Source organism: Oryctolagus cuniculus, chromosome 10, assembly GCF_964237555.1.
Source record: "Oryctolagus cuniculus chromosome 10, mOryCun1.1, whole genome shotgun sequence".
Classification (NCBI taxonomy): Eukaryota; Metazoa; Chordata; class Mammalia; order Lagomorpha; family Leporidae; genus Oryctolagus; species Oryctolagus cuniculus.
In genome coordinates, this window is record NC_091441.1 from 8,874,154 (window position 1) to 8,901,900 (window position 27,747).

The 27,747-nt window shown below is 40.2% G+C and overlaps 1 protein-coding gene across 2 annotated transcripts in view; it reads left to right on the forward strand.

Annotated features, from left to right (window-relative positions):
- The window catches only part of CD226 (CD226 molecule), a 123,522-nt gene extending 97,762 nt beyond the window's left edge, over window positions 1–25,760 (forward strand). For both annotated transcript variants that reach the window (XM_051851889.2, XM_002713640.5), the window contains 3 exons: window positions 17,363–17,462; window positions 20,969–21,026; window positions 23,958–25,760. In XM_051851889.2, the coding sequence (XP_051707849.2) occupies window positions 17,363–17,462; window positions 20,969–21,026; window positions 23,958–24,071 (272 nt within the window). In that variant the 3' untranslated portion in view covers window positions 24,072–25,760. The remainder of the gene's footprint in view (window positions 1–17,362; window positions 17,463–20,968; window positions 21,027–23,957) is intronic.
- The last annotated feature ends 1,987 nt before the right edge of the window (window positions 25,761–27,747 follow it).

Here is a 27,747-nt window from a genome sequence, read left to right on the forward strand (position 1 = left end):
CACTATAAAGGCCTTCTAATCCTTTCTCCCTCTCCATGCCTTCAGGAACTCCTAGAATCCGAATGTTGGGTTTTTTAATAGTATCCTGTAGATTCCCAATAATATTTTTTAGATTTCTAATTTCCTCTTCTTTTCTTTGGTCTGACTGTATCCTTTCCTGTTCTCTGTCTTCTAAGTCCGATATTCTCTCTTCTGTTTCACTGACTCTGTTTTTAAGGCTCTCTAATGTTTTTGTCATTTGATCTAATGAGTTCTTCATTTCATTTAGATTTCTCTTCACTATCACACTTTCCTGTTCTCCTAGTTTCTGTGTTTCATTTTGATTCCTCCTTAAGATTTCATTTTCTCGAAGGAGATTTTTTATCCTGTCCAGTAAGGAATTCCGTAGCTCAAGCATTTGTTTTTGAAAACTTCTAATTATTCTTATCTTAAATTTTTTGAAATCCGTATCTTGCATTTCTTCCATATCATCATCTTCATAATCTTGGCTTGGGGTGTCTTGTTCATTTGGGGGTGTCATAATGTCTTCCTTATTCTCGTTTCCTCAGTTTTTATGTTTGTTGCTTGGCATTGTGGGGATATCTTTGGATTCTTCTTCCCTCGCTGTGGTGTTTTTTCTTGTTATACTATGACTGTGTTAAGTGGACTGTCTGCTTTTGATGGAGCCTTAGAGGCTTGATATGGGTGTGGCCTGAGAGCTCTGTTTGGTTCCTCAGTGTTAAGGGTGTGCCAAAGGTGACACTCCCAGGTTAGGCGTGGTAAATATCTCTCTCTCTTTCTTTCTTTCTTTCTTTCTTTCTTTCTTTCTTTCTTTCTTTCTTTCTTTCTTTCTTTCTTTCTTTCTTTTTTTCTTTCTTTTCCTTCCTTCCTTCCTTCCTTCCTTCCTTCCTTCCTTCCTTCCTTCCTTCCTTCCTTCCTTCCTTCCTTCCTTTGATTCAAAAGGTAGTAATTCTGCACAGCTGAACGGAATTGGAGGTAGTTAGTAGGCGAATGATATACCCACAGGAGATAGAGATCGGAAGCTCTTTCCCAAGGACCACACAGGGAATCTGTTCTGCCCTCAGTGTGGGCTCCAATTCTCCTGCAGTCTCCCACTGTGTTGCCAGGTTTACCGAAATGTAGCGTCTCTGGAGAGTACTCACGTGAATTCTGTGAGTTCTCTCCCCCACCGTCTCTTTTTTCACAGTCTCAGTTCAGTAGCACCACAAATTCACAAGGTCCTAATCTCCTGTTAATTCATCCCCACCCCCGCCCCAAGTCAGGTTTTTCTGCTAGGCTGAAGGCTGGTGCAGACCTGAGGTCGCCCTGCTTATGATGTATGTCCAAAATGGCGCCTGCTCTTTGTCTTGCTTGCCTTTGAGAGGTGAGTGGAGAGAGAGAAACTCATGTCTGTATCAGTCACTTTTTTTTTCCTCTCTCTTCTAGTTAGCCTGGTGAACTTTTCCCCACGGGGTCGTTCCCTCTAGTCTCCTAGTCTCCTCTTTCCACTTGCCCGCCAGTGTCTTGGGCTATTGAGGTTCGGCTCACCTCGCGTTCCAGTGCTGGTGTGTTGAGTCTTCTGCTGGTGTCCCAAACTGTGGGCTCCCACGCTCTCCATGCAGGTCCACTGTGAATCACTAGTTCCGGAAGAGTTTCCTCTGCTGTTTCTTCCCCTACTCTTCCTTGAACCTGCAGTATCTCCACTGTTATTAAACTGTCTCTTCCCGGACTATCAGTGTGCTCCCTTCCTATTCCGCCATCTTGCCATTACACCAGATCTCTTAATTCCATTTTCCCACAAACTATTTGAAGTCCTTTGTACATTAAGAAAACAGGTTACTTTGCTTTTATGTTGACTGTTGTCTTCCTTCATCCAGTGAATAGAGGTATCAGTTTTGCAGTTTGTTTCTGGGGATTTTTAAATATCACTGGCTCCTTTAGAAAAGGAGATATCAGATGGATAATTAAACTCAACAGATCCTATTTATTATACACAGGTATTGGTTTTCATATGTTTTGTGAGGCACATAGTGAGTTTTATGCATGAAATGATCTAAAGTGGAAAAGAATACACCTGCAAATAGCCTAAAGGTTGCTGAAAAGACCTGTGTGACATTTGAAACACATTTATACCATATTGTTGGAATTTTGAGGTTTTCTAAGAACTCCCAGGAAAAATTTACAAGTAGGAGATGTATGAATTAGGTGTCACAGGGCTTTGTCTTGGCTGCTTGGGTAAACATATATACAGTGCTTCTATATGTGCCAGGCGCCATTCTAAAAATTTATGTATACTCATTTTCTTCTCACAACTCTTTTATTCTCCTACTTTTTACAGATGAGATATATGAGCCTTTAAGTAACTCATTCTGTGCTCTGTGGTGGAGGAGCTGGGATTCAGAGTCCAGCAGACTGGTTTCAGGGTTCTTGCGTTTAACCTCTATACTATATTTCTGCTCCAAGTGGATGAAAAATGCCATTGTTATCAACAGTTCCCTCACAACAGAAGCTGGTGACTGTAGAATTACAGAGTCTTGTTTTCTTACTTTTAGGATGTTTTTATAAATAATATGTTTTAAGCTGAACCACATGAAGAACAAGTGCAGACTAAAGAATGGGAACATGATTTCCCACAACTTTCTTCCAGCTCTGGTTACCTCAACTCATTCAAGGGGCCACATCATTACAGGTGTGCTATGGAGACATTCTTCTCTACTGACTTCTCATGGGCATTTGTGTATCACAGACTTGTGTGATGCAGGGTTTCCATGCAGAAATATGAGGGGTAAGCAAAGTCAGGTAGCAGGTGTTAGGGTCTGGAGGGGAGGTGCTGGTTGAAGTGGAATCCACACCAGAAACAGATTAAGGGATGCTATGATCAGAGTGTGTAACCTCGAAGTTCATGTGTTACAGGTGTAGTCCCCAGTGCAACAGTGTTGGGACCTTTAAGGGGTAATTAGATTTGCTTGTGCTTTTCTAAAAGATTTTGTTTACTTATTTGAGAGGTGGAGTTACAGAGATGGAGAGACAGAAAGGTCTTCCATCTGTATGGTTCACTCCCTAGATGGCTGCAACGGCCAGAGCTGGGCCCATCCAAAGCCAGGAGCCAGGAGCTTCTTTCAGGTCTTCCATGTGGGTACAGGGGCCCAAGGACTTGGGCCATCTTCTACTGCTTTTCCAAGTGATAGCAGAGAACTGGGTCAGAAGAAGAGCAGCCGAGACTAGAACTGGCACCCATATGGGATGCCAGCGCTGCAGGCAGAGGATTAACCTACTGTGCCACACAGTGTCAGCCCTGTTAATTAGGTTTTGAGAACTCAAACTTCATGCAAAGATTAAAGCTGTCATCTCAGGAATAGGTTAGTTTTCACCAGAGTGGGTTACTGATGGAAGAATGAGTTTGGCACGCTTTCTCTCTCTCCCCCTCTCCCTCTCCCCCAATCCTCCCCCTCTCCCTCTCTCCCTCTCCCTCTCTCCCCCTCTCCCCCTCCCCCCCCTCTCCCTCTCTCCCTCTCCCCCTCTCCCTCTCTCTCTCTCCCTCCCCCTCTCCCCCTCCCCCCTCTCCCTCTCTCCCTCTCCTTCCCCCTCTCCCTCTCCCTCCCCCTCTCTCCCTCTTCCCCTCTCCCTCTCTCCCTCCCCCTCCCCCTCTCCCTCCCCCCTCCCTCTCTCCCTCTACCTCCCCCTCCCCCTCTCCCCCTCTCCCTCTCTCACTCATCCCTTCTTCCTCTCCCTCTCCCCTCCCTCCCCCCTCCCCCCTCTCCCTCTCTCCCTCTCCCCCTCTTCCTCTCCCCCTCCCTCTCTCCCTCTTTCCCTCCCTCTCTCCCTCCCCCTCTCCCTCTCTCCCTCTCCCTCCCCCTCTCCCTCCCTCTCTCCCTCCCCCTCTCCCTCTCTCCCTCTCCCTCCCCCTCTCCCTCTCCCTCCCCCTCTCCATCCCCCCTCTCCCTCTCTCCCTCTACCTCCCCCTCTCCCTCTCTCTCTCCCTCTCCTTCCCCCTCTCCCTCTCCCTCTCTCCTTCTCTCCCTCTCCCTCTCCCTTTTCCTCTCCCTCTCTCCCTTTCTCTGCATGTGTCTGTCACCCACTCATTCTCACCCTCTCTTGCCCTTCCTTCTCCTACCATGGGATGATGTAACAAGAAGGCCCTCATCAGAAGCCTGCTGTTTGATAGTGTGCTTCTCAGCCTCCAGTACCATGAGGCAAATTTCTGTTCATTATAAATTGTCTGGTAGGTGGTATTCTATTCCAGCAGCAGAACACAGATGAAAGCAGGGGATAGGAGTAGCCTCTGGGCAAAGGCGATCCAAGTTCTTGCTGGAGAGTTCAGGTGAGAGCTCAGCTGGTACATGCATCCTGGGTATTGTAAAGCACCTGCTGCCATCCCTTTGCGAGTTCCTCCACAAGATTCTCTCCTTATGAAAAAGTCTGTTCCCTTGAACAAGTTCCCAGGAATCTGCTAGAATTCCCACCCATACTCTGCCTTCTTTTTATTTTTATTTAATTTTGTAAGATTTGCTTTTATTTATTTGAAAGGCAGAATTACAGAGGAAGGGGGTGGAAAGAGAGAGAAACAATCTTCCATCTGCTGGTTCACTCCCCAAATGGCCTTAACTGCCAGGGCTGTGCCAGGCTGAAGCCAGGAGCCTAGTGCTTCTTCCAAGGTCTCTCATGTAGGTGCAGAGGTCTAAGCACTTGGGCCATCTTCTGCTGCTTTCTCAGGTGCATTAGCAGGGAGCTGGATCAGAAGTGGAGCAGCTAAGATTCCAAACAGTGCCATATGGGATGCTAGCATTGCAGGCTGCAGCTTTACTCGCTATGACACAATGCTGTCCCCGCCCCCACCCCTGCCTTCTTTTTAAAGATCCTTCCTTCACCTTCTTCTCAAATCCTGCTTTCCTCTTGTTTTTGTACAATATACTTTAATGATTTAATGACTATTAAAATGAAAGCTGAAAAACTAGCAATCAGAATACTCATTCATCTATCGCTGGAGACACCAAGGGCTTTTTTTTTTTTTTTTTTTTTTTTGACAGGCAGTGTGGACAGTGAGAGAGAGAGAGAGAGAGAGAGAAAGGTCTTCCTTTTCCGTTAGTTCACTCCACAATGGCCGCTGCGGCCGGTGCACCGTGCTGATCCGAAGCCAGGAGCCAGGTGCTTCTGGTCTCCCATGTGGGTGCAGGGCCCAAGGACTTGGGCCATCCTCCACTGCACTCCCGGGCCACAGCAGAGAGCTGGACTGGGAGAAGAGCAACCGGGACAGAATCCGGCGCCCCGACTGGGATTAGAACCTGGGGTGCCATCGCAGTAGGCAGAGGATTAGTCTATTGAGCAGCGGCGCCAGCACCAAGGGCTTAACCTCCAGAATCTCCCAAGAAAAAACAAATTTATTATCTAATTAATGCATTATGAATACGTTTATTCTGTCAGATTTGTGTAATTCTACATTGTGTAGCTAAATATATAAAATACTTAAATGGTTCGGTGTTCTCAATGGGTTTCTTACTGCAAAATGTGGACAGCAGGTTGTTTATCATTGTTTCAGGAGAGTATTTGAAATATTTCCTAGTATATACTTGAGGATAAGGATAATAGTAACAATGTAATATAGAATTATATCTCAATTAACAGCAGGAATAGCAACAACGTGCTGAGGAAGTAAAATTAGAAACAACTACTCCACAAAGGTAGAAGAGAATCACTTTTATTGTAGACTATGCATTAAATCATAATGCACTATATATCACAGGCAATCCACCAAGAGATAGCAAAAGCAAAAGGAAATCTCGCCATCTAATATTCCAATAGATACTATTAACTACACATGTGTTCTAAGGGTAAGTGGTAACAATACAAGGCTTGATACACATTTGTCCTATGTTGTTCATCTTAGATTCACTTGGTCATTGGGGTGACCATCATTTTAGCTAATTACCTTTGCCCAAAGGAAAAGCAAACTTCTCATGTCTTTATGACAGGAGGTGGTTTTGCACCTTGGAGTCGTGCCTGCAGAAGAGGGGCTGTAACCCTCCCATGGAAACTGGGAAGTGGGGGCTCTGTCTTACACAACAGCTACATCTAAGGGATGAGAAGGCATTTCTCAGTCATAAAGCTGACCAAGGATTATTTAGCTTTTTAAAATATTTACACTTGTTTCAAAGGATCAAAGAGAGACAGATAATAAATTTCCCATTTGGTCTAGAAAGAGAGAGGGAAGAGAAGACAACTGGAAGGCTTCCCGAGCTCTCCAGGGAGTTGTATCTGGTGGAGTAGAGCAGTGCTTCTCGAAGCCATTTATGTGGAACGGCAGCATCGGAACCATCTGGTGTGGATTTCCAGCCCTTGACCACAAGTCTATGGAACAGAGTGACTTTTAGGAAAGCTTCAAGTTGTTACTCTGAACACTTGAAGTTGAGTCTTAGAGTAGGAGACTAGCCAAAGCTACTCCTGTTTACTTTTATTTCTAGGATCCTAGTACTTATTTTATCATATTTGAACAAAATCATTAATTAGAAATCAAATCACAAATCCATGATAGCCAATGAGGTAGATTCAACAAGCTCTATCTTGGATAAGCTTAATTATTTTTTTTTTAAATTTTTTATTTAGTAAATATAAATTTTCAAAGTACAGTTAATGGATTACAATGGCTTCCCCCCCTTAATTTCCCTCCCACTCACACCCCTCCCATCTCCCGCTCCCTCTCCCATTCCATTCACATCAAGATTTATTTTCAATTATCTTTATATACAGAAGATCAATTCAGTATATATTAAGTAAAAATTTCATCAGTTTGCACCCACACAGAAACACAAAGTGTAAAATACTGTTTCAGTACTAGTTATAGCATTACTTCACATTGTACAACACACTAAGGACAGAACACACTATGGGAAATGGTGACTTGATCAGCATAGCCCTGACTGTTAATGAACAACTTAATACATTATCCCTCTTAGTAGTTTTTTTGTCTGTTCTACTTAATATGATTGGTTTAATTCTGTAATTAATACACAGTTATTCTTAAGTGTTGAAAATTAACTTAAATGTGATCCCTGTTAAACATAAGAGTGGGGATAAGAGAGGGAAGAGATGTATAATTTGGGACATGCTCAAGCTGACTTGCCCCAAATGGTAGAGTTAGAAACATACCAGGGGATTCCAATTCAATCCCATCAAGGTGGCATGTACCAATGCCATCTCACTATTCCAAGTGATCAATTTCAGTTCACAATTGATCATAATGAAAGGACTAAGAGTCAAAGGGAGCACATAAACAAGTCTAGTACCTGCTAACACTAATCGATGGAATAAATAAAGGGGAGAGTGATCCAACATGGGAAGTGAGATACTCAGCAGACTCATAGAATGGCAGATGTCCTAAATAGCACTCTGGCCTCAGAATCAGCCCTAAAGGCATTCAGAGCTGGCTGAAAAGCCCATGAGAGTATTTCAGGCATGGAAAGCCAAGACACTCTGGCAAAAGATCTCTGCGAGTGAGATCCCAGTGGAAAGAACAGGTCTTCAAAGAAGGAGGTACCTTTCTCAGAAGGGAGGAGAGAACCTCCACTTTGACTATGACCTTGTCTAAACAAGATAAGAATCGGAGAACTCAGAGGGCTTCCATAGCCTTGGAAACTCATGACCGGAGCATAGGGAGACTACTGATGCCATAGACAGGAGTGTCAATTGGTAAAGTCAACAACAGGAGTCACTGTGCACTTACTCCTCATGTAGGATCTCTCTCCTTAATGTGCTGTGTATTGAGATTTAATGCTATAACGAGTACTCAAACAATATATTTCACTTTGTTTTTTTATGGGGGTGCAAACTGTTGAAATCTTTACCTAATGTATACTAAACTGATCCTCTGTAAAAAAAAAAAAAATTGTCAACTCCCAACTTGACTCTCACTGGGATTAAACATGACAATAGGTCTGATCTGATTTCATCATCATTTAAAAAAAATCATCTATTATTTTTCACTTCTTGTTTTTGTGTGAGCAAACTGTTGAAATCCTTACTTAATGTATACTAAGCTGATCTTCTGTATATTAAGATAATCGAAAATGAATCTTGATGTGAATGGAAGGGGAGAGGGAGTGGGAAAGGGGAGGGTAGTGGGTGGGAGGGACGGTATGTGGGGGAAGCCATTGTAATCCAAAAGCTGTACTTTGGAAATTTATATTCATTAAATAAAAGTTAAAAAAAAAAGGAAAGCTTAATTATTTTAAATTTATCTGACAGGTAGAGTTATAGATAGAGAGACAGAGAGAAAGGATAAGTTTAATTTTAATATGCATCATGTACACAGTCTCACTTTTGAGTCATAAAATGTCTTTCAATCCTGATTGGGTTTATTTACTCTTAGAGATCTGTTTTTTTTTTTTGTTTTGTTTTGTTTTGTTTTTGTTTTTGTTTTTGTTTTAGGATTTATAATTTATTTGAAAAGCAGTCACAGAGGGAGAGGGAGAGGCAGGGACAGAGAGCTTATATTCACTGGTTCATTCCTCAAATTCCTGCAATGGCTGAAATCAAGAGCCAGAAACTGAATCCAGGTATCTAACGTGGGTGGCAGGAATCCAATTACTTGAGACATCACCACTGCCTCCCAGGGTCCATGTTCGCAGAAGCTGGAGTCAGGAGCTGGAGTTGGTACTGAGCCCTGGTACTCTGATTTGGAACATGGGTATCTTAACCACTAGGCTAAGTACCCACCATGGCTGTGATTTATTACCTGCAGCAAAAGGACCCACAGTAAAATCAGCAAAAGAAAAAAGCTCCTGGGCCGAGTCGGAGGGACTGACTCATACCAAGAGAAAAGCAGGTATTTAGCATAAATAAGCCCTATAAACTGTTGGGACACAATAAAGTACTTGGTCAGTTGGATAGTCATAGGAAGACTTCAAAAATCCAAGTTTCCCCTTGCCAGCTGGGAGCCAACCTTGGAAACATGTGGTTCAAAGGATTACAGGCCCCAGGTCACTAGTTGTACTTTGTACAAGAATTTACTAGGAAAATGAGCAAAATACACAGTTTTTGACATTCTCAGTTATGGTGTTTCTATACAGTTTCATTTTCAATAGTGTGTTTCAATAAAAATTGAGGTAATTGCTCAACAGGTATAACAGAAGTCGAGGATATAGTTGGGTAAAATGATGAAGCAGTTAATAAAATGGATTCGGTCTTGACATTTTTCTCAATGAATGTACCAAATCAGAGACAGTCACCATCCCTTTGTCCTCCTCTGTGGACTTTAAATACCCTTGCCCTACACCAACTGCTGTCAATGCCATAGCCATTACTGGCCTTATGCTGCCAGTAAATGGTACAGTCATCTCATGTTATGTAGGCAGAACTCTGCCTTGGATTGTGTCTTCCTAAACTGACAGAAAGTTTGAAAGTTCTTAGGTCATCTGGGGAACCCTTTTCTATCAGGAGAGGCAGATGGTGGGATCACTTGTACGTCCAGTTGGAAACTTGATTGGTTCTTTGATTGGTTTCTCTGATGACGAGAAACTTATTTAGGTGTTCTGTGTCTTGTGTTTCTCAGTTATAATCTGATGCTCTTATTTTGAGGAAGAGGAGTTGCTATTCCCTCAGAAGAAGGATGAGTGGTTCATGTCATGGTCTTTTAATCCTCTGAAAAGCATTTATTTCCTAGGACCTTCTTGTTATGAAATGAGGAAAGGTTTCTAACATACAATTAATATAAAACTGATTTACAGAAAGTTCACATTGAGAACTTGTAGTAATATTACCATATAAATACCCACTTCAGACATCCAGGAAAGATGGACACGCTTTGGGCGACCATCGTTTCTCATAGTTTTCCAAAGCTATCGTGATTCTAAAGACCTTCGCCCCTTCCCCAGGAAGGTGAATCCAGCCATGGGAGGGAGCATCCTCTTTTACATGTGACCACTTCAACATGACCTTTCAATGTGAAAAGATAGAAATAGTTATTTATTTAACCCTATTTTAAAGGTCTGTACAGCAAATGTAAGTGTATCTAGAACACGCTCTATTAAGAACATATGGTGCCTAAAATATTTAACAGCACCTCCATGTATTTTATTCAAATCCTTGAGCTACCTTAAAAAAAAAATCTAATGTATTAAGTGTCCTATGTGAGATCTTCCAGGAAAGAAATTGGAAGACAGGACTAGGCCACATGGCTTTCGTTCTCACTCCCTGGGTTTGCAACACACCAATGTCTAATCTGAGGTGAAGGCTGGCTATTTGTATCATACAGTGATCGAGCTGAATCAGGCACATCCACTCTGTGTGAACTCACTCACTGTGTCTAGCCCATCTGCACACAGAATGAGATCTAATATCCTCGCTCTTCTTTCTAATGAGGTAAGACAGCGAGAATCATTCTAACTGGTGCTGACTTGTCTTACCAGGGGCTGACTAGGGGCTTGGGATCTGAGCTCCTTTCCTAGAGAATTTTTTTCTTGGCCCAGTTATTTAAACTCTAACCTTCTCAGTTTCTTCACTCCCTAGTTCTACCTCAAACTCTAATAAAGGATAAACAATAGACATTACCTGTGGGGAGCAACTCGGACTATACTGTTACTGGAATTAAGACTTATTCTATGCATCTGCTCTCCCACAATATGGCGCTGGGAGAGAAGTAAACAGCTTCTGCACAGCTGCCTCCAGTTCAGCCAATAAACTGTAGGACTTGCTCCTGATTGGAGGAGAGCAGCGTACTCGGCGTGTGGGCAGCCGAGTTAGGATTGGTGGAGGAGGACTATAAAGGAGGAGAGAGACGGCAGGCACCAGGAACATCTAAGGGGAACACCTGTGCAGCCCCCGAGAGAGCCGGCCGGCGGTGTGCCGCTCCCCTGTGGAAGTGGGGAATGTGGCAGGGGGAACCGCCCTTCCACGGAGGTGGAAGGACCAGCAGCCAACCCGGGAAGGACCAGCAGCCAACCCGGGAAGAACCAGCAGCAAACCCGGGGAGGGCCGAGCAGACGAAAGAACAGCGCAGGGTCCTGTGTCGTTCCTCCATGAAGAGGGGGAGCGACAATTACCGACTGCTGTTGCCTGCCTGACTCTGAGGAAGAACCTGGCAGCTTTCTATCGTGAGCCATTTTTAGGGGTTTGCTGCTCATCCATAAATACTTGTCAATGGCAGAAATAGCCTGGAGGGTTGCAGGCCTGGAGTAAATTACTCATTTATAAATTTCACTGACTTCTTTAAATTGTTTTAACTGTATTTATCTTCTGTGACGGAAGGAAAAATAATGGCTTTATGGTTCAAGACATTTTTGTCCTCCTATGAATCAACACAACATTGGGATGTAAGTCAAAAAACTCAGCAAAAAAGTAGCTGCTAAAAACAGACAATAATTTTTCTTTCTTTAGGAGAAGGGCTTGAGAACTGACATTATTCAACCTAGAATCTATTAGTAGGACTTGAGGAAAAAAGGAAATATTTGAATTGTTTATTAACACCCCAGAAAGTTCATAACTACTTGCTTTTACTTTTTTTTTTCCAGCCATACAGGCCCCAGCAAAATGTATGATCACACAAGAGCCTGGGATAAAGTGACAGAGGGCAGAGTGGGAAGTAGTTTTGACTTAGGTTGGGTAGAACAGTCTAGATTGGGATGTCTTGGGACTGAATCCCTATCTGACCCCCAAGCTTTATCCAGATTGCTTAAGCAGAAATCTTTGTTTCAAGCCTGTTTTAAATTACCTAGGATTTTTCAAAACAATGAAATCAGTTATCAAATTTGTTTTTACCTACCATTCTATATCTATGGTACCAGGTACACAACAAACCTTGCAATATTATGTGTTGAAAAAATAAATAAATGGATCTGATTCCATCAGGCCAAACACTACTAGAAAAGGTTAAAAGTAGGTAACATGTTTTATATCAAATAGTGTATTTGAAATTTGGATTCATAATGGAGCAACATGACATAAACAGTCTTATTTCAATAGGATTCTACTTCTAAATTCATGTAATTTAGAGCACTATAAAGAATGTCATTATCATTCTTGGGAACTGAGTCTATTTCTAAAAAGAAAGTTTCTACATTCTACACTTAAAATACCAACCCTAAAGTTTGGTATAAATATCTGTTTTTTAAAAAACATTTATTTATTTTTTGAGAAGCAGAGTTACAGACAGAGAGAGGGAATACAGAGAGAAAGGTCTTCTATCCATTTGGTTCACTCCCCAAGTGGCTGCAACGGCCAGAGCTGGGCAGATCCAAAGGCAGGCGCTTCTGTGGGTCTCCCACATGGGTGCAGGGGCCCAAGCCCTTGGCCCATCTTCCACTGCTTTCCCAGGCCATTTGCAGGGAGCTGGATTAGAAGAGGAGCAGCTGCGACTTGAACCAGCGACCATATGCGATGCCAGTGCATCACCAGTGGAGGCTTAACCTTCTATGCCATAGCACCAGCCCCCAGTAATCTATTTTAATGCAGACTTTTTTCTTCACTAGTTTTTTCCTAATTCAAAAGTAACACATCATTTAGAAAACATAAAAAAGTATAAAGAAGCAATTAATTTTAAATAAAAAGTTTTAAAATATGTAGTTGTCAGATATAGACTGAGTATATTAAAGGTATACAACATGATGGTTTGATATACGTAAACATTGTGTAATGATTGCCACATTTTGTCAAGTTAGTACATCCATCCTAACCTATGTGTGCATTAGATGCCAACAACTTATTCATCTTACCACCAAAAGTTGAAACACTTTGGCCAATATCTCTTCATTTTCTACATTCTCTACTCCCCCCAACACTGGCAACCACTATTCTGCTCTCTGCTTTTATGCATTTGGCTTAAATACTCCATGATCTCACTTAGATAGGGAATCTATTTTGCTATGTCTGGTTTATTTCACTCAGAATAATAACCTTCAGGTATATCCATGCCATCATAAATGACAGAATTTCATTCCAAAAACCAAATGACTGATTTTAAAATGGGCAATGGGCTTGAATAGACATTTTTCAAAAGAAGACTAAAACTTGCTGAAAAATATATGAAAAGATGGTCATCATCAGTAGTCACAAGGAAATGCAAATCAAAACCATAATCAGACATCACTTCTAACCTGTTAGAATTTATGTAGCCATAAAGAAAAAAGATGATTATTGGTGAGGATATGGAGAAAATGGAACCCTTATACACTGTTGGTAGCAAGGTAAGTTAGTGCAGCTGTTGTGGAAAACAGAATGCAGGCTGATAAAAAATTGAAAATAGAGCTGCCTTATAACCCAACAATCCCTCTGTTGGATATATATATATATACAAAGGAAATGAAATTAATATCTTAAAAACATATCTTCACTCCTGTGTTCATCCAGCTTTGTTCACAGTGGTCAAGCTATGGAAACAGACTTAATACAGTCATAGTATAACAAGAAAAAAACACCACAGTGAGGGAAGAAGAATCCAAAGAATATCTCCACAATGCCAAACAACAAACACAGAAACCGAGGAAACAAGAACAAGGAAGACATTATGACACCCTCAAATGAACAAGACTCCCCAAGCCAAGATTATGAAGATGATGAGATGGAAGAAATGCAAGATAGGGATTTCAAAAATATATGATAAGAACAATTAGAAGTTTTCAAAAACAAATGGTTGAGCTGCAGAAGTCCTTACTGGACAAGATAGAAAATCTCCTTCGAGAAAATGAAGTCTTAAGGAGGAATCAAGATATGGAAACAACCTAAGTATCTATTAGCAGAAGAATGGATAAAGGAAATGTGAAATATAAGCCCAATGGGACATTTTTATGCCATGAAAGAGAAGGAAATCCTGTGGTGTGTGACTGCATGTGTGAACCTGGAAGACATCATGCTAAGGGGAAAAGCCAGACGCAGAAGACAAATCCCACATGATCTCACTTACATGTGGAATTGAGCTGAAACAAATATAAATGTGACACTTATGATTTGTCTCAGTTTCCCTTTGCAATGAAGTTTCTGAAAGAATGAGTAGGTCACATTTTGAGTTCCTTGTTTTTGTCTTTGTGCTTCTTTTTTTAAAAAAATTATTTCAGGTATACAAATTTCATATATTCAGATTTAGGAATATAGTAATATTTCCCACTCTACCCTCCTTCCCACCCACATTCCCACCATTCTTTCTCCTTCCTCTCCTATTTTTTTTTTTTTTGACAGAGTGGACAGTGAGAGAGAAAGAGAGAGACAGAGAGAAAGGCCTTCCTTTTTCCCATTGGTTCACCCCACAATGGCCGCTGAGGCCGGCGCACCGTGCTGATCTGAAGCCAGGAGCCAGGAGCTTCTCCTGGTCTCCCATGTGGGTGCAGGGCCCAAGCACTTGGGCCATCCTGCACTGCACTGCCGGGCCACAGCAGAGAGCTGGACTGGAAGAGGAGCAACCGGGACAGAATCCGGTGCCCCAACTGGAACTAGAACCCCGTGTGCTGGCACCGCAGGCGGAGGATTAGCTTAGTGAGCCACAGTGCCGGCCCTCCTCTCCTATTCCCACTCTTAATTTTTACAGAGATGTATGTTCAATTTACTTTATATTCATAATATTAACCCTACACTAAGTAAAGAGTTCAACAAATAGTATGAAGGAAAAAACTGTTCTTCAACAGCAGAGACGAGGGCTGTAAATGATCATCGAATCTCAAAATGTCAATTTCAATCTACTACATTACATTTTAGGTCCTCTTAGTTACTACAAATCAGAGAAAACATATGGTATCTGTCTTTTTGGGACTGGCTTATATCACTAAGTATAGTGTTTCCTGTTGCATTTATTTTGTTGCAACAGATAGGATTTCATTTTTTTAACTGCTGAGTAGTATTCCATAATGTATTTATGCTATCATTTCTTTATCCAGTCATCAGTTAATGGACATCTGGGTTGATTATATATCTTGGCTATTGTGAATTGAACTGCAATTAATATTGTTTGGATAAATTCCCAGGAGTGAGATGTCTGGGTCATATGTGGGTCTATATTCAGCTTTCTGAGGTATTTCCATATTGCCTTCTACAGTGACTGCACCAGTTAACCTTCCCACCAACAGTGGATTAGGGAACCTTTTCCCTCACATCCTCACCAGAATTTATTGTTTGTTGATTTCTATATGAGAGGCATTCTTACTGGGGTGAGGTGAAACCTCTTTGTGGTTTTGATTTGCATTTCCCTGATGGCTAGTGATCCTGAACAATATTTCATGTGTCTGTTGAATTTGAATTTCCTCTTTTCAAAAATGTATGTTGAAGACCTTTGCCCATTTTTACTGGATTTTTTGTTTTGCTGTTGTTGAATTTCTTGAGCTCTTCATGGATTCTGGATATTAATCCTTCATCAGTTTCATAATTTACAAGTATTTTCTTCCAAAATAGTGCAGCTAAATATAGATTTTGAAAGGAGAAGAACAACTTGAGGGAAAAGTGGGGAACATTGGCTGAAAATGTGATTTTCAGGGTGCAATGGGATTCCAGACAGCCTGGAAATCATGGAACAAATGTCCAAGCTTCACTTTCAGTACACATTTCCCAAGTTGTGTTGTTGTCTCTCCTCTCCTTGTGAGGGGAGATTGGCACAATTCTTCCGAGAGAGAAAGAGAGAGAGAGAGCGAGCGAGCCATAAAGACAACCCTCAGCCTCCATTCAGTCCCCTGTGTTCCTGCAGCAGATACTGATGGGACTGCTTCTCCCTGGGATGCATCTCACAGCGGGCGGGCGAAGGGTGAAGTGTGCAGGGGGCTGGCTGGAGGAAGCAGCAAAGGCAAAATGATCTCTGTCCCCGCTGGGCTCGGGCTGTGCAGGCTGTGTCCTCTGGTTCATTGCTCTTGTGTACAGTGACTCATCAGATTCTTACCACAGTCTGTGATGTAATTTGAACTGTGTCATTGTCAACACTCGAGAGATGCAGAGAGAGACCTGTGCGTGGAAGCCTGAGGATTTGTCTGGAGGTCAGTCAGTTCAACGGTGAAAGGCCCAGGATAAAATTTCCACATTCCTCGTTGATTATAAATCTCATGTTCACTGAATTGGAATGGCATGTTTCTCCTGATTATTCTTTATCATTAACTCAAATTGAGTAAAATCAAGCAAAATTATCCTTATAAGCATCAGGGTTCTAGGCTTTTATGATAAATATACTTGATTTATCATTTTGTGCTATTTTGATAGTTTTTTAAAAAAATTTTTTTTGACAGGCAGAATGGACAGTGAGAGAGAGAGACAGAGAGAAAGATCTCTTTTTCCATTGGTTCACCCCACAATGGCTGCCACAGCTGGTGCGCTGCGGCCAGTGCACTGCATTGATCCGAAGGCAGGAGCCAGGTGCTTCTCCTGGTCTCCCATGAGGGTGCAGGGCCCAAGCACTTGGGCCATCCTCCACTGCCCTCCTGGGCCACAGCAGAGAGCTGGACTGGAAGAGGCGCAACCGAGACAGAATCTGGTGCCCTGACCGGGACTAGAACCCAGGGTGCCGGTGCCGCAGGATTAGCCTATTGAGCCGCGGTGCCGGCTGATAGTTTTTTTTTTTTTTTAAGATTTTTATTTATTTATTTATTTATTTATTAAAGAGGTAGAGTTAGAGACAGTGAAAAGGAGAGAGAGAGAGAGAAAGGTCTTCCATCTGCTGGTTTATTCCCCAAATGGCCCAATGATCAGAGCTGAGCTCATCCTAGCCATGAGCCAGGAGTTTCTTCCAGGTCTCCCACGTGGGTGCTTGGGCCATTTTCCACTGCTTTCCCAGTCCATTAGTAGGGAACTAGTTGGGAAGAGGAGCAGCCAGGACTAGAACCGGGGATTCTGGCACTGCAGGCAGAGGATTAACCTACTGCACCACAGCACCAGCCCCAAATAGCTTTATTTTCTACAGAAGATTTGGCATTTGTGATGAGGGACTTAATGGAATCAAGCTGTAGCTATTGAAAATGTGCCCTTTTTATGAAGGTACTTAAAAAAGTACATGGGAAAGAAAATTAAAAGGTTATGTTTATTTTGGTGCAAAACATTTTTAAATATATGTATATTCTTTCCATAGTACACATTTCCCAAGAACTTTTTGGAGTCCCTCAGTATGCATGGATTTCAAAATTGTTTGCAATAAAATATACATCTCTTAATTTCATTTTCAACAAACTTTTTGAAATCTCCTTGTATTCTTACTCATCTTAAAGTGTTAAACCCAACTCAATCAAGAAACTAAAGAAGTCTGTAAGGATTCAAATATTCAGGAGACTCTAAAAGAAAACATCTTTTTCCTTTAGTTTATCTTATCTTTTGATTGTTCTCTTTGGTTTTCATTATTATGCTCTAATTATTAACATAAACTTTCTTCATTTTCCTATCTTTTTCCCCAGATTTAGTTAGATTCCTAATTCTTACTATATATATTTTTTTCTCCTAGGTAAAAGTGATATCCCATATGTCCATTTCGTGGCTGGAGGGACAGTTGTGTTGTTGTTTGTTATTCTAATTACCACCATCATTGTCATTTCTTACAACAGGTGAGTCGGATAACATCCTCTGAATGTTGTTTACCCTAAGTAATTCTAATGTTAGAGGTTCCCCATCCATAACTCAACAACTTATCAAGCTATCTTAGCATTTGCATACTCTTTAAAGTACTTTTCTTTCACAAAGAAGAAGTAGCACTGGTGATTTTACAGGGGGAGATCTGGAGCAGTCATGGAAGTTAGTAGGGGCTGACCATTCGCCCCTTTCCTCTGATACCTCTACATTCTCTCCTACCTCTGTCTGAGGTGGCTGTCACTGAGGGGTGTGTGTGTGCATGTGTGTGTGTGTGTTTGCATGAGGGAGGAAGAGAGAGGTTCAGAGAAGGGGAACAAGGTTTGTCAGTGACGGTGCCTTAATTTATTCATTCACCAAATATTCATTGTACAAAATGGTCAATAAAATGCAGTAATGTTCACATTCAAACAATGTAATTAAAGTGTTTATAGGTCTTCAGAAATAAGCAATCTATGTGCTATTATTAAGTATTATTGATGAAGAAGGGATTGGAAGGGGCTTCCATATAGATGGTGGTAGCTCTTGGGTTCTGCTAGAGTTTCCTGCCTTTTTCTGTCTTGTGGTACAGTTGCAAAATTTCTAGTATATTCTTGGTTGACCCTCTCTTCCTCCAGCTTTCCTATGTTCATCAGCCCACTTGTCTAGGTTTGTTGGACTTCTTAGCTATAACACATTGGGTTGGAATTACTGCTTATACAATGTTCCAACTGAAGTGCTATTTTAACCAGGGGGAGGGACTATGCTTTTGATTTTTTATATTTTATTCACATGGTATATTATAGACACTATTATGTATTTGTTTAGTAAATAAATATATTCATTTCCACTTTTCTCTCCCAGGAACATAAACACACACACACACACACACACACATATCTTTCAGTAGGATTTTCAGCACATTTTTCTATTTCATTTCCATACCTTTGCACTCTACCTCTGTGAAGGTTCTTATTACCACTCTTGACTTTAGTGATACTCAGCAGTCTGCTCTCCTGTTTTCAGATCTCCTGACTTTTCCTGGTTCCTCTTCTAAAAACTTAACTGAGCATGTCATTTGTCTGTTGGACACATTTCATCTTCTCACTGCGACTAGAGTCATCTTAAAACTCACTAACCTGTTTGTTGAGGCTACCCTACTTTCTGACCTAGCACAATATTTATTCATATTTTCTATCTAACTACAATGAATGTTGACAAATTTTGTTAAAACCACAACTTTTATTCTCTCAGCACACCCAAATCTCTTCCCATTTGTTATGCTACCAAAGTATGTTCCCTCATATGTGACCTTAGTCCTGTGCATCATTCAGTGTGCAGAGCACCTGTCCCCTCTCAGAGGTCTGTCCTCTCTCTGTGCCCCTGCAAATAGACATGATGTCACTCTCTAAATTCACCTTGTACTTTTCTATCTACTGCTACCCGCATCCTGATTTGTATTTTACTCACTTTCATGCTTGTCTTCCCTTCTACAATATTTGTAATGGCAGGGATTCTATTGTATTCATTCTTAAGTGTTTGATAGCATTTAACACTAATCTGTCCAAATAATGGATGTTCAATAAGCATTTGTCTAATTAAATTGAAACACAAGACAGTTGTTTTACCTTTCTTGCCATGACAGGCTGCCCTCAAGTCTTTCCCTGCCCAGAAATTAGAAAATTGAAGTAAACAGCCAAGGGGTGATTGTCGCTGAAAATTTCTCTGCTGCTTCACCTTGGTTCGTAAAAAATGTGCTGAGGGCAGAGATGGCAGGAAGAGCACACAGGGACATGGGCAACATGACTAAGAGAGAGTGAGTGACAGAGCAGACCTCTGGAGGGTCACAGATGTTGGACATGATGGATTTTGCTTCATGAAAATGCATCATTTTTTATGTGAATACCTAAATTGAACTGCAGAGTACATTGTCCCACTTGGTTAAATATGATAGAAAGATTAGTGGACTTGAATGTATAATCATGCACGAACATCATGAAGGAAAAACCACTTATTCTTTCTACTTTGTAGCTAGTATCAATTTGTGGTTATTACTTCGCATGGAAATGTTCTGAAAAATTATCAAGGGCTTCAATAATGACCCTCAAACAATGTCCGACTATTTAAAAAAATCCTGCAGCTTTTGACGGGCTGGCTTGACTATCTTGCTTCACCCTCTGTGCCTAGCCTAGTGGCATAAGTGTCCTGCAACATCGGGAGCAGTTTATCTGTACTTGTTTTGTGTTGTTTTCATGTAAAGATAAGAACAACTACATGAGTAGATGAACATGGCCGGGAGAGGTGTACAGTACTGGTAGGTGTGAAAGGAGCCAAAATTTAAGCTATAGACTGACACTTTTGTTTGTAGGAAGAAATTTGGTGAGAAAAATGGTAGACATTTGTTAAATTAACACATAGAATAAGTAAGTAAATTAAGAAATAATTTGTTTAAGTAATAAATAAATGAAAAAAAACATGCCCACAGAATAGGTGAGATGATGTTGGCAGCTGAAAGGATTTCAGGGAGCCTAGAAGAGACAGGCAATGTCAACATCCATCACCCAAATAGCTGTTCCTTAGAGAGAGACACTACCTTGTTTTCAAGATTTCTGTAAAAGAATTGCAGCTTCATCTTTAAAGGAACCTGGCATTTTTGCATTTAGCCCATCTACTCTGTTGTTTAATGATAATCTTTTCTTTAGGAAGGTGAAACAGAAATAGTCACTGTCTCCCCATAACTATTCTCACACACAGAACTCGGACGCAGTGATTTCATCTCTGACATTCAGTTACAGTAGCTCACTTCCTCTTCTCTTGTGTTGTTTAATATTCTTGCTAAAGTTAAGTCGTCATAGGTTTCCTTGGCGCTGTGGAGAGTTGATTGAATGGGGTGGTTCCACATGGCCATTTGGCCTCAGCGAAGTGATTCCAGATGTAGAAAGTCCTGATTAGTGACGGGGCAGGGCAGTGGACTCAACTCCCAACACTGCCACTAATGAACCGTGCCAATTCACAAATTGTTCTTCCTCTCCATGCCTCGGTTTCCCAACCTGTTAAGTACAGATTCAAAGAAGTCTAAATAATCTGTATAGGTGATGATAATACTGGCAGATTTTGTAAAGCTTAACTATATTATCATCGTCATCTAAGAAATCACAGTCATCACTTAAAAATATCTGAATTATGAAAAATATCTAAGTTTGAGGTTGAAGAAGGTGCCAAGCCATTTCTATAACAAACTATGAATTGTTATTTAGCAAGATCACTGAGATTAATTACTAATGAACACTGGCTGGATGTCACATAGTTGTCCTTACGGTCTGTGAGCACATGGAGAAGTTAGGGAAGATGAAAGAAGTTGAGGTCATTAGAATGTTAGATGTGTGCCTAAGGCAGTTGTGGACAGCCACTTTAATTGGAATATACTCTGAGGGTCTGGAAGGGTACAGAATACTCAAAATAATGCTAGTGTTGGTGTATAATGTCTTAATAATCTCTGTTCCAGGAGGAGAAGGAGACAGAAAAGAGTTCTATTTGAAAAATCTAGGGATACACAGAATAAGGTGAGTACACTCAGAACTATCATTTTTTCACTTTTATGATTCATGAATGTTTTATAAGTCATTTGATTTTGCAATTAGTGAATTAGTGATCTTTTTTAAATTCTTCCTTTAATAACTTGGGCATGTAGTTGCCAGTTATTCAATTGTCAACTACTTGAGTAAACAGTTATTTTTCTTAATTATTTTCCTATTATTGATACCTTTGAAACTATCTTTTTATGTTAATGTACATAAGGAGCAATTATACTGACATAATAACAGTCAATACTATGTGTTACTGAAATCTGTGTGAGTTTCCTAGGGATGTGTGACAGGTGGCTTAAAACAGCATAAATCTGGGCCAGCGCCACGTCTTGTAAGGCTAATCCACCGCCTGCAGCACCGGCACCCTGGGTTCTAGTACCAGTTGGGGTGTCAGATTCTGTCCTGGTTGCTCCTCTTCCAGTCCAGCTGTCTGCTGTGGCCTGGGAGTGCAGTGGAGGATGGCCCAAGTGTTTGGGCCCTGCACCCACATGGGAGACCAGGAGGAAACATCTGGCTCCTGGCTTCAGATTGGCGCAGTGCACTGGCAGTAGCGGCCATTTGGGGGGTGAACCAATGGAAGGAAGACCTTTCTCTCTGTCTCTCTCTGTCACTGTCTAACTGCCTGTCAAAAAGAAAAAAAAAACAGCATAAATCCATTTTCTCACGGTTCTGGAGGGTTGTTTCCTGCACCGTGTTTCTGTCCTGCTGCTGGTGGCACCCTGCAATCCTGGGTGGTCCTTGGTTTATAGACACATGGTTCCAATCTCTGCTTGTCCTCATAGCATCTCCCTAGTGTGTATTTGTGTTTCTTCCTTTCTTACAAAGATGCTAGTTATATGGGACAGGAACTCACCCTATTCCAGCACAACTTCATCTTAACTGATTTTAACTGAAGGGATTTATTTCCAAATAAATGCACATAATGAGGTTCTGGGAAGGACAAGAGTTTTGGAAGGCTCTATTGAACCCAGTACAAAGCATAGTTATTTATGTATCATGCCATTGTTTTGAGGATTAAATTGAGCTATATAAAAGACTCAGAAGTACACTAAAGAAATAGAGGGACACAATGCATGGCGTTCATCATCATCATTACCTTTGAATTAAGTTATTAATTAATGGTTGTTTGAATTAGATTAAAAAGTCAAAGACCGTTCTCAGTGGGCTGCAGGAGTTGATGAACAATAAAAATTTCCTCCTTACTTTATTGTTTACTTACTGATTAGTTAAAAGAGTAGATGCTTCCTTCTGAATTTGCAGATAAGAGAGATGCCCATTTTCGTTGTCTCTACTGTAGGGATGGTAATCTCTCCTTAACACATTCTGTTTATAAGATTTTACAAAGTATTTCTATAGATGCAGTGGTTGTGCCTCTACCTGCTTCTCCCCTCCCCATAGAAGGTGAGGTCTTTGAGAGGGGATTATGTCATGGGGATGGAGCCCTCAAGAACCGGATTCGTGCCCTTTTTTGAAGAGACTAAGAGTTGCTTCTGTCTGCTCTGGGCTGTGTTAGGATACGGAAAGATGGTCCTGTGCAAACCCAGAAGTGTGCCATCAGCAGACATTTGATCCTGGATTTGCCAGCCTCTGGAACTGTGAGAAATACATGTTTGCTGTTTAAGCCACCCAGTCTTTGTTTTTTTTTTTTTTTTTTTTTTTTTTTTTATAGCAGCTCAAACTGACCAAGACAAATATTTCCTCAAGTTCTATCCAAAACTGCACCAAATTCTCTTCCACTTCATTTCTTGCACTTGAATTCTACATGATCAAAAATCAAGCACTAAAATTTGAGGAAAAAATCTGAAAATGTAATGTGTGTGCTTCAGATTTCTTAATAATTTATCATTTTAACTTTTTTCTTTTATTAAGTAGTTATTTTTTGCAAAATGGTTTTTTTTCCCTAACTCATGGCTTGGTTCTTGGCATCAGCTGCAGAATCAAAAAGTTGCCTTTATTCATCTGCCACCTCAGTGTGCAATAAAACAGTGTTCTATTGCTTGTATTTTTTATTCCTTTTTGTCCTTAGCCGCTCGTGCATTCAAGCCACGTTTATTGTTTTGAAACTTGAGGGAGGAAAGACATTTTGCAGCTGTCTACATTAGCTATCCAACTTTTCCAGGCCTTTGTAGAATAATGATTTTTTGAAGGATGATAACAAATAGAGAGTAATTCGGAATGTGAAAGAGAAAGTAAGTTGAACCTACTTCATTCTTCTGTGTTTTTCACACAGGTTATATAAGGAACAATGAAACTTGAATTTTCCTTTTACTTTCTCCTTGAGAACACCAAATTTCCAAACTACTCACCAAAAGTCCTTCTTACCCTCTTCTCTCTTTTTTCTTACACTTGCTTATTTTCTGTCACATAAATACATATAGATGGTCAAAGTGACTTCATCAGGGGAGAGAAGATTAATGATTGCATAACATCATCTTGAAAAGAGAATGCCAGTTTCTTTTTAAATTGCTTTTAGTTTGTTTTTTTTTAAGGCTTGGGCACCATGCATTTTAAAAACCTTTATTAAAACATTCATAACAGTATTTAATGGATATTCACTGTGAGAAAATATAATATACTTTACATATGGAAATAAAAATAATTGTTGGCATTTCAATAGCTCAACACTGGGAAAGGGATTTCTACATCAAATCAGGTAACACATAACACAGTAGATCAAGACACAGCGTAGATTAGATTTCTGTTGCTTCTCTTTCATACTCTTGCAAATTGAGAATATGAGTTTTGACAGAAGTTCTATATCATGAAAAAAATGTTTCACAAAATTACTTCTAATGGATGTTTTTCCTGTAGTGTGGTTGAATTGAGGAGAGACTTACATTTTATATATATTTACTAGTTTTTGAATTGCAGTGAATTATCCATACCTTCTGCTGTTTGTCTTTCTAGGCAGCCAAGAACTATAGAAGTCATACTTCTACCAGTCAGCCACTGGACAGTGCAAAAGAAGATATTTATGTCAACTACCCAACCTTTTCTCGCAGACCGAAGATTAGAGTCTAAGCTTTTCCCTTTGCTTGAGAAAATTCAAGATGACTGTTAAATGCATGGACCTTCATACAACTTCCTCCCACCACCCAGCATCTCCCATGGATACCAACTCATCACACCTCTTCCATTTGACAGGAAAAGTGTTGCATCATTTAGAGAATGTTATGAACAGAAATGCTTCAGAAAATCTGACTGTAATAATTAGCTTGTATGTAAAAGAAAATGTACTGAATCATGTACCAGAATGATCTAGGGGAGATCATTAACTAGGGCTTAACTGTGTCTGGAATTAAGTGTGGACATGAGCTAGTGTCTGGGTCCCCTTCCTTAGTGCAGAGCTCACTTGCCTGATGTAGGCATAACTCTCACAGACTTTCTTCTTGGGCTTCCAGAGGGCTGCCAGTAACTCCTGGTAATTCATACATTCTTCCTGTTGTCTGGTAACGGGCTTGCTTCTCCAGAATCGCAAATGGATTTGGGTATTTGTCCATCACAAGGCACGTACCAGGCCCAGAAGGGATGAAATAGCTGTAGTCAAGGTACATTGCTTACAATTCAGTGGGAAAGGGAGCCTCAATGTTGAGGAGGTTACCAACAAACACAGAATGCAAGATGTCTCTTACCAACTCCTAAATTGTGAATATACGTGGGTCTAGGTTAGTTCTCCCTCCCCCATTCTGGAATCTGCTATATCAAAATAGTTTAGAAGAGTACTTGGCAGTAAATAAATGAATACCCAAGAGAAAGACAAATAAGACAGCAATATCACTTCCTTTCCTCTTTTCAAATTTATGTCTCATTCTAAGTAGAATTCTTGCCACCATCCCAGGCCTAACCTTATGAGCAAATGTAGAAGATGGACCAAAAATAAATAACATTTTTGATATTTTTTTCTACTTTTAAGAATTATCTTTAATGCATAAATTCTTTCAAAAGGTTCAGGCACTGAAGCATAACTCAATTTAAAAAATAAGTATATAAAACTTTAATACATGAAAAAGAATGAGAGAAGTGGCAATATAGGATGGTAGGGTAGAAATTTTAAGGGGAAGGGTAAATAGGAGGTTGGGCAAAGGAGTCAAAGAATAGGAAGATACAAAGGGGAATTTCTCCTGCTTCACGGTTTGGACAAAACAGTCCTAGTGACATAACTGATAGTCAAAGCCATTCAAGATCATACCTATCACATCTGAGATTGTTAAAAAAAATTCTAGAGGTAGGCAAACCACAGCAAGTATTTTTGAAACTAAATAAAAATGTCCTGGAGACCTTGAAACCATTATTAGCATTTTTGAGTACAGTGAGTATTTCATGTCTGAAGATTTATCACTTATCTCTGAAAATCTCTAAAAGATTATTATTTTAAAATGATTGATTAAAACTTGTATTTAATTACCAAAGCTGTAGCTTCATGAAAATATTAAGTGAACATAGTTAAAATTCTCATGCTATCTGAACAGATTCTAGGTTGTAGTGTGCAGTTTTGAGCTAGTCAGTGAAAATTTTTATTTGAGCCTTAAATATCATACATGCAAAATAGTGCAATTATTCTGTGATTTACAGAAAATATGATTGCCCACATGTCTGTGAATTATAGAAATTGTGAGGTTTTTGTAAACTGTCTAAAAGAAAAATGATAAAAATGAATATTTCCTAGTTGAAAGAAAAATAATAAAAATGACTGTTTCCTAGTTAAACTTACGTATGTGCAAAAACAAACTCTCATTTTTAAATGTTTGTGTAAAGATTTTATGTATGTATTCATGAAGTGTTTCTATGGATATATTGGTATACAAAGGTTGAAAGGCAATTTATCAGGAAATGATCTGCCAGTCTGCCAAATATTCTGTAGCTAAGTTTATCAGTTTGATAGTGACATAAGCATCATTTAAAAAAATGTTTCCTGAGGCCAGCACTGTGGCCTAGAGGGTAAAGCTGCCCCTGCAGTGCTGGCATCCCATATAGACGCCAGTTCGAGTCCTGGCTGCTCCACTTCCAATCTATCTCCCTAATAAGGCCTGGGAAAGCAGAAGAAGATGGGCCAAGTGCTAGGGCCCCTGTATCCACATGGGAGACCCAGAAGAAGCTTCTGGCTTCTGGCTTCGGATTGGCCAAGCTCCTGCTGTTGCAACGATTTGGGGCGTGAACCAGCGGAAGTTAAGTATTACTTTCTAGAATAGTCTAACAATTCATACAGGTGATAAGGAAACCATTTCTACACTTGTGATATGGAGAAGTGGAAATCCCATTTCAACACAGAAAACGATTCCTGAGGGCAGAACAGCATAGCCACGAGGGTGCTGTCCATGGGCTGGAGAGTCTCCAGGAGGTTTGGAGGCTCTCTTTCCATGGGTGTTTACATTTCTAACTCTTGCTCAGAGTATTAATGAAAGCCATTTACACTTTTCCTTCTCTCTTCTACATATTTGTTCTCTGCTGAGTTCAAGGGTTTTCCAGGACTTTGGCACCATCCTAGGTCCTCTGAGGGTCTTCTACCCGCTTCTGCTGCTCCTACTGAATGTTTAGCAGTGTCAGGCTGAGGAAGCTGCCTTAGCTCATTTCCTTTCTCTGAGTGTCTGTCAGAGCACTCGCATTGTCATCTCCTGAATATTATGCCTAATTCACTGAAGTTTTGGAATCTGCCTACAATGGTTTCTTTACTCTCCCCATACCACCATCATTTGTGCCTACTTTTCTGGTTGTTAATAAAAGAGCAGATCAAAACAGAACCACAGAATAAAAGGTCAGAATTAGACTTAATTAGGTTTTTGAATTTTTTTTGCAAGATGCTTCTTTAGAAGCAAGATGTTGCTTAAGATTTTTAAAAATTGTAATTTACATTGATATTTAATGCAACATTAAGTGCAAATCTATGCTTCCTTTAAATGCTATTATTTAAATATTTAAATTAAACAGTTGAAGTAAATTACTGTGTGATAATAAGGCAGGTAAGTTTATTAAATGACATTATAGGGTACACAGTTTTATCAGCAAAAGAACACATCTTATTAATCTCTAATGACTATGTATTGGCTATATTTCAGCAGAGTGATCCACAAGCCTTTATGTATGCTGAGGAAATAGAATAGAAATTTCATTAACTTGTAATCATGCTTATGGATGAGAGATAGACGCATAGTAATTTTCAGTTAATAAAAATTCAACTTTATTGAACATTTTAAGTTAATTCATTCAGCTTTTTACTAAAAGTTCATCCATATAAATTTAAAATGAATTGACCATCAATTTAAGAGATAAAACAAAAATAACTTTGCAAGATTTTTAAAATTATAAATGTCCAAGTTATGTTGATTTATATAGGACTGTATTAAATAAAAATCATAGCTGAATTTTAGTAATTTAACAAACTGGGAGAGTCCACACTGTAATTAGTGATCACTGTAATAAAATGTTTCTTCTTGGTTTATAATAATGTACTATTGCTTGTATGAAACTTTGGGAAAATTGAAGATTTGATAGGATAAAAATGCTTATAAAGTATAAGCAGAAATGCTAAATTATTGCCTTTTAAAAAAAGATTTATTTATTTGAAAGACAGAGTTAGAGAGAGGGGTAAAAACACACAGAGGGAGATCTTCCATCCACTGATTCACTCTCCAAATGACTGCAACAGCCAGGCTGAAGCTCAGCTGAAGCCAGGCTGAAGCCCAGAGCTAGGAGCTTCCTC